The sequence below is a fragment of the Apostichopus japonicus genome, chromosome 8 (assembly GCF_037975245.1).
Source record: "Apostichopus japonicus isolate 1M-3 chromosome 8, ASM3797524v1, whole genome shotgun sequence".
Classification (NCBI taxonomy): Eukaryota; Metazoa; Echinodermata; class Holothuroidea; order Aspidochirotida; family Stichopodidae; genus Apostichopus; species Apostichopus japonicus.
The window spans coordinates 18,592,700-18,605,560 of record NC_092568.1 but is presented as its reverse complement, the minus strand read 5'-3'; the positions used below and the strand labels follow the sequence as shown (position 1 = coordinate 18,605,560).

At 36.0% G+C, this 12,861-nt stretch overlaps 1 protein-coding gene across 2 annotated transcripts in view; it reads right to left on the bottom strand.

Moving 5' to 3' along the window:
- Nucleotides 1-510: 510 nt before the first annotated feature.
- Nucleotides 511-12,861, bottom strand: part of LOC139970867 (gamma-aminobutyric acid type B receptor subunit 2-like) — a 33,287-nt gene continuing 20,936 nt past the window's right edge. The window contains exons 8-19 of one of the 2 annotated variants that reach the window (XM_071976916.1): nucleotides 12,147-12,207; nucleotides 11,392-11,575; nucleotides 10,046-10,236; nucleotides 9,653-9,739; nucleotides 8,782-8,926; nucleotides 8,328-8,466; nucleotides 7,353-7,463; nucleotides 6,372-6,479; nucleotides 5,395-5,523; nucleotides 4,011-4,199; nucleotides 3,510-3,569; nucleotides 511-2,136 (exon numbers count right to left, since the gene is read on the bottom strand). In XM_071976916.1, the coding sequence (XP_071833017.1) occupies nucleotides 1,930-2,136; nucleotides 3,510-3,569; nucleotides 4,011-4,199; nucleotides 5,395-5,523; nucleotides 6,372-6,479; nucleotides 7,353-7,463; nucleotides 8,328-8,466; nucleotides 8,782-8,926; nucleotides 9,653-9,739; nucleotides 10,046-10,236; nucleotides 11,392-11,575; nucleotides 12,147-12,207 (1,611 nt within the window). In that variant the 3' untranslated portion in view covers nucleotides 511-1,929. The remainder of the gene's footprint in view (nucleotides 2,137-3,509; nucleotides 3,570-4,010; nucleotides 4,200-5,394; nucleotides 5,524-6,371; nucleotides 6,480-7,352; nucleotides 7,464-8,327; nucleotides 8,467-8,781; nucleotides 8,927-9,652; nucleotides 9,740-10,045; nucleotides 10,237-11,391; nucleotides 11,576-12,146; nucleotides 12,208-12,861) is intronic. The other variant, XM_071976917.1, reaches the window with a different exon arrangement.

The following is a 12,861-nucleotide window of genomic DNA, read 5'->3' as shown; positions in this document are numbered from 1 at the left end:
CTCACCCCACAATAAGACAGACATAATATTACAAACAATTTAGTTTACAGTTCATCAATACATAACATGTATGTGCGGCACAACCAAAACAGTCAAAAATTCAACATTGTTTCAAAAATTGCAAAACATAGCGTCATTTTGCATCTGAGCGCCCTCCATATTAACAAAATTTTCAAAAGGGGAGGGAACACCTAAGACCCTTCACCTGCACGACATAACCCCTCCCCTCCCCTTCAAACCCAGTAAAAGAAGATTGATTGCGCCCCTGGTCATAGGTCAATTAATTGTGTTACTGGTTGTGTTACGCGAAACTGTAAACACACATTAGACATTATATCAGTCAATTGCAATTACCAGTATAACAAGTAATCAGTCGAAAATGGTTCCATATTTTATAGATAGAAGTCATTTATTCAAATTTATAAGCATGTATACATATCTATATATATATATAATTTGTAAACATTTCATTTGCACATTAAGCTGCCTTTTTTACTGTTATAACTCCCCCTCCCCCCTCACCCACCCCGGTCCCCAATGTCTGCGAGCATTATGTTTGTTACAGAAACTTCACATGCTGCAGGAAACGAGTAATGCGCCCTTCTTAAATTGTTGGTGCCCCTCAAACAGAATTCCTGGCTATGATCATACATTAAGAGCAAGAATCCAAACAAATTAACATTTCACTTAATCAGAAAAACTTTGAAATCAAGTATCATAGTCATTTGTTACCTCGCTATCTTATATACAATGGAATATATTTATATTATTTACTAATTGGCTGTGAAGATTAAAACAACCCGGGAATTATAAAAAAAAAGCTTATTACTTCATGCTAACGTACATCCTGCAGGTAATTTTTAAGAAAACGACATGCAAGAGTGCAGAGCACGAAAACCAAACTACCAAACTACCAAATTACCAAACTACCAAACTAGAAATGTTAAACTGTTAATTATGTATAGCCTATGTTGACATTTAGAAGACAGGTGTTTCAGCCCACAGTCACCATACGATTGTTTAATATACGTACTTGGTTGCATACATCGAATGTTCTTATAGCACACACACACACACTGAAATTTAACCGGCTTGTATGTATTAACCCATGGTCATGCACTGGTGATCACTTGAGAATTTATACCTTTAAAATTGAACACTAAACGCTTGTTCAACCGTAGCATAAACTCGACCTATAGTTATCTCCGAGCTCGATATGAATGTTAGACTAGCGAACTGACCCGGAGTTCTCTGGCATGGATCGACCCAGGCTCGTATCTGCATGGCGACAAAATCCATGCCCATCCGCTGTTCTGCCTGTAACGTATACCACATTTGCCTTTGATGGACGTTACGAACAACGACGCACACCAAGTGACCTCGTGTTTCATTTCAGCCATCACGTATACTTCAATAGGGTGCTTCGCCCCCATTCCCCATCCCAGAATAAGATCAGTGCCCAGACCCCCCCCCCACACCGACAGACACTTTTACGAACAATCATTCATAATGTGCAGTATATAAATAATATGTACAGTATTGAACCAATATGCAGTTGGATATTCTTCAACATTATTGTGTATCCACAGTTGCAAAGAGTTATAACAATATTTTACATCCGTCAATATACGAAAATTTCTCAAAGCAAACAGGAACACCTCCCCTAATACGGTATAGCATGCTTTGTCCGCTCCCTATTAGTGGTGGGTGTTCCCCACGAATACTGTATGAAGTTTTACATTATGCTTGAAAAATATCTTTAATTTTAGTTAGCCTAGTTACAACAATATCTATAAAAAAAAATTAAAAATGAAAAAAAAAAATTTTCTTCTCGTCTCAGTTTATACTAAATGTCAATTGAAAGACATAACCAAGGATTATTCATTCATCCCTTGGACGTCATGATGGCAGTGATGAATATTCAACAGTCTAAACAACATCGTTAATTGCAGTGATCTGCGGTGTAGGTGATTTCGAGTTGTTTCCATTGCAATCACAGTCTTCGGCCCTGTTATCGTATCCCGTCAACACCTTCAGATGCTGTATAAAAAACTCCGTAAAATGTTTCCTTTGATCATTGCCTTCGTTTTCAGCTTGATCAATACTGCTCACGTGAGGTGTCTGAGAGGCAAGGGTCTGGATGGAAAGACAGGAAAAGGCATTTATTTTTCACTTTCGTCAAATTGGAGATTTTATATGAAATAGTTACGTTGAGCTAGTAACATTATTAATAATAATAATGGACATTCATATAATGCGCCGGTAACCGTCAAAAAAAGACGCGCATGGCATGGAAGATATGTTCAAGACTTTGATTCAGATGTTAATATTAAACGCTTTCAACACTGGCTTCTATTGTTGTCAATACAGTGGGGTTGGGGGAATGTTTACTTTAAGCATGACATTTTATGAAAAGAATAACAGAAAACAATGAACAGACAATAGATAACACAGCTCATATATTATGATCATACAAAATGAATATTTCGCTGATTAGACTGACATGCTTCGATATCATGCAAACGAGAAAAGATAGTTCTATGCATTCGAAATTTAAAGGTATATCAAAAGCAACTACAGAAACAGACCTGCAAGATAAATAATAAATGTCGACGTAGATGTCTGCCTCCCATCAGTCCCCCTATATTTGTTTAACTTTTGTTTTGTTTTTATACTAAAATGAAAGAATCCACTTCATTAGATTCCACATAGTCAATTGTCATGTACGAAGAATAATCAGAAAGTCTAAAACTTTGTCATTTTTACATTTATCATATGATTATACTCAGTGATGTGCAAAGCATTTCCAAGGTGCGTGGAGGGGGGGGGGGGGGTGAGAGGAGGGCAAATGAGAGGGCGACGATTTGTTTTAAAGTACACTTTAATAAAGGGTCTATGTTTAATTAAAAATGGACAGTTTTGATAGATTTTATCAACTGCAGTATTATGCTTTGGAAATGGTTTGAAGAATCCGGTGACGGGATCCAGGGTTTCTTGGCAAAGGAGCTCCGGGAGAAATCAACCGGGGGTATTTAAATTAGGTTACAAACAAAAATAGCAGTTAATCGTAAGAACACTGTCGGAAAAAAGGATGGAAAATACCAGCGATTGAAGCGTGCTAGATTTATCTATTTTGTAGTGTGCCTTGTCTTGAGCAAATTTTTGTTTGCAGCTAACTTTTAAAAAATTCTGAAGAGGGGAACCTGGCCCGTGGAACCCCTTCCTGCATTGCTACGACCCTGGGTTTCTTACTATCGTTAAAAACTGGCAACCAATTTGTAAGAAACTGCCCAATGATTAACAGAAGACAGTGAAGCGCAGAGTCATATATATATATATATATATATATATATATATATATATATATATATATATATATATATATATATATATATATATATATATATATATATATATATATATATATATATATATATATGTATATGTATATATATATATATATATATATATATATATATATATACACATACACACACACCCATACATACCGGGGTATTACTCGTTGATATCCGTCTATCCGCATTCGGAAACTTGTACACGAATACTACCTGAAAAGAAAAAAAGGGAAATATTTTCTTATTTGTTCTCTATTGATATTCTAGAAACGCACGAGTTACTTGCATGAAATTGACATGCAAAACATGCGTAAGGAGCATCCACCTCCCATTCCCAGTCGGGGGAGGGGGTTCAGTAGGGGGTATGTTTTACATTCAGACGGGGAAGAATTATGCCACTGCTATGAGTGTTGCCTCAGAGTGCACAATTTGACGTCTTTTTGTTTTCTATCTGGGGGGAGGAACCCACACTCCCCAACATGGCAGTCGGCTTCAGCGACCCCAGGGTCATACCAATCTCTCCCCTCTGCCCCGTCCATCAAGGTTCATGTCCTATACTTAAATTATACAGGGACTTTAAAATCCCCCCCCCCCATTCCTACACCTAAATTTCCAATGAAAAACATTGCTGAAAAAAAATCATAACAAGTTTACCTTTGGGACAAAGATGACGAGGAGTACGAATGTTGCACAGAAGGTTTTGATAGCTGATAATAGAATAAATTGGAAAGAGGGTTGCTCTGGAAACGCCAGGGACATACTAAAACCAATGATGCAGAGTAATGTCGTGTTGTACACACAGATGCCGATTAGTTTGCTATCATTCAGGGCCGGTATAGTCACCTGTGTCGAAAGCAAAACCAAACGAGAAACAATGTTGAAAATAGTTACATCAGTGTTATAATTCAAATGGGGTCGATATATTTTAGTTGGCACGCCACATAATGCATAGTTAGAGTCGATATATTAATCCGTCCTTTTGTTAATTCTCCCGTCTGGAAGCGACAGGAGAACATTGTTTCAGATATGTTAACAAACAGAATTTGTTTTTATGTTTTTGGTTTTGTTTTTGCCACTTGAATGTTTAAGAACAAACTTGGATGAACATGTGGTGCGGAAATTGAGTCAATTGAAGCAATTTTTAGACCACTTTATAGCTTCAATACCTAGGATAGGAATTAGTTTACCGATGAGTAAAATGGATTTATATTACTTATCATTACCAACGTATAAAGAAGTCTGTGTGCATGGTCACGATACGGTAAACTTAAGGTGCCATAAATAGTTTTAGCCATCCATTGAAGTGTAGCGTAGTAAACACTTTTACAAGGACTTAGAGACTAATAACCTTGACGATATGCTATGTTAGTTAATGGAGAATTTCTATATAAGGAACATTCTACTTAAAAATCACACTTATAGATAGACGGAATGTTTTCCTCAGTTGTGACCATAATATCGTGTGTTTAAACAGCTTATTTACATTAAGCCACTTTTTTTGTTCTTATATTTTCGCCAAACCTACTGAATATAACTCAAATCAAAATTACAATTAATCAATTCAGGAATCATTCGATATTTATTATTCACAATATGACGTCACCGTTAAGAATCAGTCGCGTAATTGAAGTGGTTAAAATTCATATTTAAGATTTTTATTCGTCACCCAGACAGTTTTCATAGACATTAAATATAATTAATAAAGAAACACAGAAAATCGGTAACCTTTTTATATATTATTATCGATAATGTAAGCAGTACATCCAGCTAATGAAATATAATTTGAATGGTAGTTATTTTATTTTTTTCAAATCAAATCGGAAATGTACCAAAATTGGTTTAGGAAGTTGTTTAGACTTTACCTTCACCAAGAGGATCAATCAATACTCGAATTGGAACAAAGCAGTCCTTATTAGGATAGGGACAACCTCGACTCGTACAATGCACAATAATTCGAATCTCAAGCCAGCATAAATCCGTTGATCTTTTCCCCCAAAAAATTAAAACAAGAAGAGAAAGTGACAAAAAGACTACTTACTCGTCTCGTCTGCCAAGCGAGAAAAACCCCGAAAATAAGAATTAAGCCCTTGTAGACGGCTAATACACCGGTCCATACGGTAACATGTTGGCAATTGCATGTATGAATGTAATGACCCAAATCCAGATTCTGAAACGGAAGTATCAAAATAGACATGAAAAGGCAAAAGATCTACAGACCACAGAACCATAACGAAGAGAGAAACGGGTGTGTGTGGGGAGGGGGAGGGTAAGGGGGAGGGGAGGGGAGGGGATGATTTCAATTTCCCTCAGTATAAGTGACTTAATGGGTTGTTCGTATTTAGCATGCTGTCACACTTAATTATATACATTACTATCCAACATATCATTGCTTTATTTATGATTATTATTTTTCTTTTATTGTTCACTGATCGCAACCCATTTTGTTGTGGTACAGAGTCATAATATCGCAACAAACCTGAGTAAATTGGTATGATGTTCGTTCATGTTGGAATAAATAAGTACAGTGTGTATTGACAGTAAGAACCGTGCAACCTTAATGTAACAGGGCAACTGTAGAATTTTGTATTTATAACTAAACTATTTATATGAATAATAACACGTCGTGCAGGCTAACAACCATCATATCGGCGTCGACATAGTCGCTACTTATTTTTACTTAGCATTCTGTAGATATTACACGTGAATAAATAGAGTCATATGGAACTCATATAGTAAGATTCACATAATGTGATGTTAAATTGGCAACGAAATTACGAAAACAAAAATAAAAAACTCAAATAAAAAAATACGATATACGAGAAGGATATGAGAAAGACGGCAGTTTCAATTCAAGGAGTAGAGAAATGATACTGGCAAACCGTTTTGCTTTGTAATTGGAAAGTGATATAGTTTATAGTGAACTTTAGGTTAATGATTTTGGGGGATGTACAAAGGGTTAGCACAAACGTAGTATGAAACGTGTAATATTGATTTAGAAATTTCTTTAAAACTTACAGTTCTCTGATGACGTAATGGGTCCAGCACTTGCCACAAAAGTAGAATAATGAAGTCGACCAGGAGAAAGATGCCGACCATTACAAACAGCTCTGAATCTTTTATGACCTGGAAAATATTGAAGGTAACTACAGCTTAAAAAAAAAAAAAATCTGACCGTGCACCTAACTTCATTGCAAACGTATAAAGCTTCACAAGGAAAGATGACCTTAAGTAACGGACTTGAGCTATGAAAAATATCCATCATTTTTTTCTTCTTTTAAGTATAGACTCTTTTAAATAGCACATGTTTTGAAAGTTGTTTTACATAATATATTAATAAAGGTAGGGAAAGTTCTGGAGAAATGATAAAGAAATGAAAGACACTATGCACATACAGTAGACTATCATATAGTAACGAGTTCATCGGGATGTGGATTTGGAGTCTTTTCCCGCGCTCCTAATGTTTCTGTTCAGGATAACAGATTACAGGAATTCAAAAGTATGTGGCCTGGTCTGGTTGGACAGGTGGCAATATTGTCCATGGGGTCCGACTTGGGCCCCTCTCAATATCTTTGTATCTGACTTGCATGCACATTTTGGTAAACAATTATTTATCTGAATTTTCTCCGATGTAAGGAAGGTTGATGTAAAAGTTGGAACTTGTTGTCCAGACCTTTCTGCTTCTAACTCAGTAGTTATCTCCAAATATATTTGTCGTTTGGGTTCAGAGTTTAAAAATATGGTAAAACAGCCATTACCATACACAAACGATGGATTATAAGTATTCCTGTAAAAATAATTATATTTAATATAAACAGTTCACAACTACAAATAGTTCTAATCGGCGCGTTTATATAAAACTCGTCTCCCTCTGAGGCATCATCGTGGTATATGTATTTATACGGAACAGATTTACAGTATATAATATGGCATAATCAAACTGTCTGGGGTACGACTTCAAACTGTCAACTTCCTTTGTCATGTTAAATGGTTTCTTACCGTTCGTTTTGCTCCTACATTAGTGTTAGCGACCTTATAAACCCTCCACGTTTTACTGAATAGAGTTCCAAAGCCAAGAACGAAGCCGATAGAAAGGAGCCAGATTCTAAGCTGTGGGATCAATTTGTAGAGGTTCTGGTCAACATTAAATCAACAGCGTATACATAAACGTACCGTATAATATAAGCCTCTCTTCAGTAAATACGTTTATAGGCTAGTAGTCAATTGAGCCAGATGAACGTGATACGAAGAACGTGAGTACAGGTTTACCAGTTCACGATCGTATATGCATCCCAAAAGAAAGTAAAAGTGAATGTCAAGTACTATCAAAATATGCGGTTGCCATGGGAACCGAGGTCAAAGGTTACGTGGTTAAAGGTCAAATGTATATTTTTTAGCGCGATTAATTGTTTTATTCCAAGGGGAAACCTTGTATTGACATACAACCTTCACTGACAGGCATACTGGAAATGTCAAGTGGTACGTTCCTACTACTGCCAGATTGCGTAGCTAATGATATTTTTTTTTATCATTCGAAATCAGTGTTTGCTGGCGATGAGATATGCAACGCCACGGTTTGCCCTCTTGTTTTGTTCATTTGCATAATGGGAAGGGGTTAGCATTGACGCTGCTCTCTCTTATTTAATTCCATTCTTATTAATATTGTATTTATCAATTGATTACTTTATACATTCGAACTAATGACGTAATACTGGTTTTGTGCATAATCTACATGATTAGTTGAAAAGGTGGCAGATGCATGTACTTGATTAATTATAGAGTTACGGTCAATTTCGTGGTTGTGTTCTCGTAGTGAGATATCAGTATTTATTCTGGTCAATTTTATATCAATATTACGCAAGACCAGATATCCTTTCAGGTGTTGGTTGTAAAGTATTGCTTGAATTTTTACATAAAAACTTAAAACAATGGATAAGGTCTTACGAAATTATATGAAATTTAATGTCGACTTACCATACAAAAACCAGGGAATAACTCTCTTTCCCCGTCCCCGCTGACAATTTCTGATCCAATGACACATATCGATAGATATATCATAATACAGCCAATCACGATCAGATTGTTGAGGCGAGGACTGGACAGTTTAACAAAGCTTAAAAAGTACAAAAAGAAATTCATGTTAGAAAACAAAATTCTACCAAAAGGGAGAAGATATGGCAAATCATTCTTTCTTTCTTTTCCTTCGGTTTTTTCTTAAATTTGTTTCTGTTCATTGATACAGTGAACACCATCAGACAGGACTTGTTTTCAGTGTGGAAAAAGACGCTACCACACTAATCCTAACTAGATCAGTCAAATCCTCAGCCAATCGTGTAAAGTCCTCAGCAGACTATGCCTAACTATTCATAGAAATCCTGTCACTATTTTTTTCTTTTTAAATTTTCATCAATTTAAAGAGTAAACTCACGGATGTTTTCGAGCCAGGACGTTGAAAGCTAGAAAGCAAATAGCAAGTAATATTCCCAAACTGGCCAACGAGCACAAAACAATGTAGGCGACAGCAGTTAGGCCAAGCTCTACGGCTGGCGTACGATCCAATGGTACCATATTATCTATACAAAAGGGAGAAATTGTCACAACTGTTATAATAATTCATTTTATACCTATATAAAATATCTATATCATGTGGTTTTCTTTCTACTCTGTTTTTTGTTGTTTTCCTGTTTGTCTTTCTCCTCTGGATCAGTGTCCTGATCACGTGGTCACTAAAGAAAGAGGCGTTGCATGCAAGTTCCCTTTGTTTGTTTTTCTCCTCTGGATCAGTGTCCTGATCACGTGGTCACTAAAGAAAGAGGCGTTGCATGCAAGTTTCCTTTGTTTGTTTTTTTCCTCTGGATCAGTGTCCTGATCACGTGGTCACTAAAGAAAGAGGCGTTGCATGCAAGTTTCCTTTGTTTGTCTTTCTCCTCTGGATAAGTGTCCTGATCACGTGGTCACTAAAGAAAGAGACGTGCATGCAAGTTCCCTTTGTTTGTCTCTTTCCTCTGTTTTATTGTCCTAATCACGTGGTCACTAAAGAAAGAGGCGTTACATGCAAGTTCCCTTTATTTGTTTGTCTTTCTCCTCTGGTTCGCTGTTCGGAAACGTTTTGTTTCTCAATTTTGTAGGTTTGCTCTTCGTTTGTATCAATTTCAAATTGTCATCTTTCTGATTGTGTTTTCCTGTCATGAAGTAGAAACAAATCTTTCATCTTTACCGCTTCAATACTGCCAGTTATTAAATTTAACCGGTGTCTATATATTCTTTGGGAAATGTATTTAATCAAAGTCATAACTAACCGTGCCATATAAATTGTCCATGCCAAGTTGTATCTAACGAACCATTTGTCGAAGATGAGACAGTCACAATCGCTGTCTCTTCAAAATCTGAAGGTCAAGAGAAATAGATGTGTGTATTTACATTTTCTGTAGTGGCTTATCTCTTTCAATTCCAAAAATCTCTTGACAATTTTCTCTCTCATCAACAGAATATTTTGTACAGGTAAAGCACACATTTATGCTAACTTGATTAATGTTATATACGTTTATACATTAACACTCCTGTGAAAATTAATGGCTAGGAAATAAATGGCTAGATTATGCTAGAAATATATTGACAATAATAATGTAGTTTTTTAAGCAGTGCTGGTAAAAGCTATGTCAAGGAAGGGTATAAAATTTACTATATCAAACCTGGTCTCATTTTGCATATGAATGGCCGACTAGCTTCACAGTCTATCGGCCTCCATTCGCCTGATCCAACATTCCAAACGTAACACAAGTCGTCACCTTCATCGAAACCTACCGGGGTCCAAGATGCATTTCGAGTGGTATCAACCCAAACTAGCTTGTCTAACGACTCTTCGTATGTTAAACCAATATACCTTGAGAAAAGAAGAACAATACGACGATAATAATAATAATAATAATAATAATAATAATAATAATAATAATAATAATAATAATAATAATAATAATTATAATTATAATAATAATAATAATTATAATTATAATAATAATATAAAATATTAATAACTCATGCCAAAGACAATGCTATTGATAAAGCGCGTACATAATGACCGACCGCAAATTCAAGGAAGGTGGGTGCGGTTGGTGGGATGGGATGGGGCATTTAGAAAATGCGTTTGCTAGACCTTTTTTTAAGACTTCAGTACATTTTTAGTATTAACTTGCTGAGGGGGAGGGGATGCGGTAACTTCCATATAGGTAGTATAAGAGGGGGTAGGGATGGGGGGGGGAGTTCCACTGGCAGTATTTCCTTTATTGTAAAAGGATAAACAACATAATAAATATATTATATTTGTTATTAGGTAGTTTGATATGACGAAATTACTATAAGAGAACACTTGTAGGTCATAGTTAAAATATTTTGGGCTTGTAATATTCTTATGAAACATCATTTATGCTATATCACAAGCTAAGCTGTGTATACCATATACGTGCTGACGTCATAGACATGAGCGCAATGAAGGACTTTTTTTTTTCTTTTTTTTTTTTTTGTAATAGCTTGCATTCGTCCCATTGATATGTATCCGGATGTAACTCTGCAACCAGAAAGGTATATCAACCGTTTGTTTATTGTTTGTCGTAAATAGTGGTTACGAAGAAACGTGGTAAATGTATGCAAAATAACAGAAATGGCTAACAAAAACTTCAAGTTAGCACGTCACAATTACTCTCCCTCAGACTGCAAACTTTAGTAAGCCTTATACGTTCATGTTTATAATCCTAAAGAGTGGTATAGACGGAAGGTTATAACGACCACAGGAGTGAATCCCTTCAGTTGTATGTATTTGTATTTTGTATTGTATGTATTTTAGATCCTCCTGCAAGCAGGAACTCGTTTACAAGTTAAAACTTGTAAACAAAATGACAGACTGTGAGTACTTGTTGAGGAGCATATGCGGCAAAACACTTTATATCCCTTTCTCCATTCACTCTCACCAACATGACCCTTCTCAAATAAAATTGGCACCCATGACTGCATATACGACGCACATGGTTGGTGTATAACTTACCATTCGTCGTCAATTTGAGAACCAATAAATTCATATTCTTCGTTAGAAAGTATCCAGACCATAGCGGAGGGTTGACTATCTGTTTGATCTCGGCAGTATTGGCTAGCATCTTTCCAGTTTAATGGTTCGTTCATGAATTTGTAACAGTAGAACTGGAATAGCGTCCACTCCTCTCTACAGGTGCCTGATAACGAGAACAAGAGCTGGTAAACAGATAAAGGTACTTAATGTCCAAAGACGGGGAGTTGTGGGGTGTGGGTGGGGGGGGGGGGTGGATGTAATAGTAACTGATTAATCCAAACCGAACCATGTTTAATGACTACATGCATCGACTTATGAACTGTTGGAGCGTAGGCTACCAATATAAAGGGAATTACCCTGTTCGACCCCTAGGAGAGGGCCACTTAAGGAAAACGACCGGTATTACAAACAAAACAAAATAAAAATACACCAGGGAGAGCATGCAACGGTTGATGTTTTGGAACGAATATTTTCTTTGAGGAGGGGAACTGGTTGCTAAAGGGATTTAATGTTGCGTTGTCTGTATTTTTTGCCGTAATCGACAAACTGTGCACTGTTGAAGTATCTCGGTTAATTGAATATTGAAAGAAAATTGAAAGAAACCAATGACTTCTTTTAAAGAAGCAGTATAGGATATTTTGTACCATACTGTGTTATCATAAAAATCCGATCTATAAATAGATTTTAAAGAGATAAACAGATTTTAAGTGCACAATTGAAGAGCGTTCGATTACCTTGTAATTGTTGGATAGTTATTGGGCCCTCTCGATCACCGGCTGAAAAAGATACTGGACCCTGACGAGAACAATAAACATAGTTGTGAGCCTCAACTGTGTAATATTAGAACTCTTTGATTTGAACTTTCGGAGAAATTCACGAAATTGACTCCAATGTATAAAGATGAAGTATTCAGGCAATCGCCATGCATAATTCGTAAAAACGAAGAACACAAAAAAGGAAAATTACACAATAAGGACAAGCAAATATGGCAACTTTGTTGAGTCTGGAATGTTGGAAATTGTTGAATCATCTTGAATACCGACATACGCATTTAGTAGTATGCCAATTAGATGTAGGCTATAGTATATATCAACTTACATTTTTATTCACAATTCGAGCAGAACGGAAAGTACGTAATGGTAGAGAATAAAGAAGCAAAACAACTTCATTCAATGTGGAAATGTTGATATTTTACTGACTCACCTTCCCTATACCGTTGACAGGCGTATTCATTAAAAAAAATATATACATTACGAGTAAGTATGCATCAAACACTTAAATCATGAAAAGTGCTTAATTCTTTCGGTCTGGAATATTGAATATTATTGAATTATCTTACACACTACTGACCGACGCATTTATCAGTCACACAAATAAAGAAACAATATACGGTATGTAAGTCAACACACGTGAAAAACCATTAATAAATTTAATAAAATTATGATCATA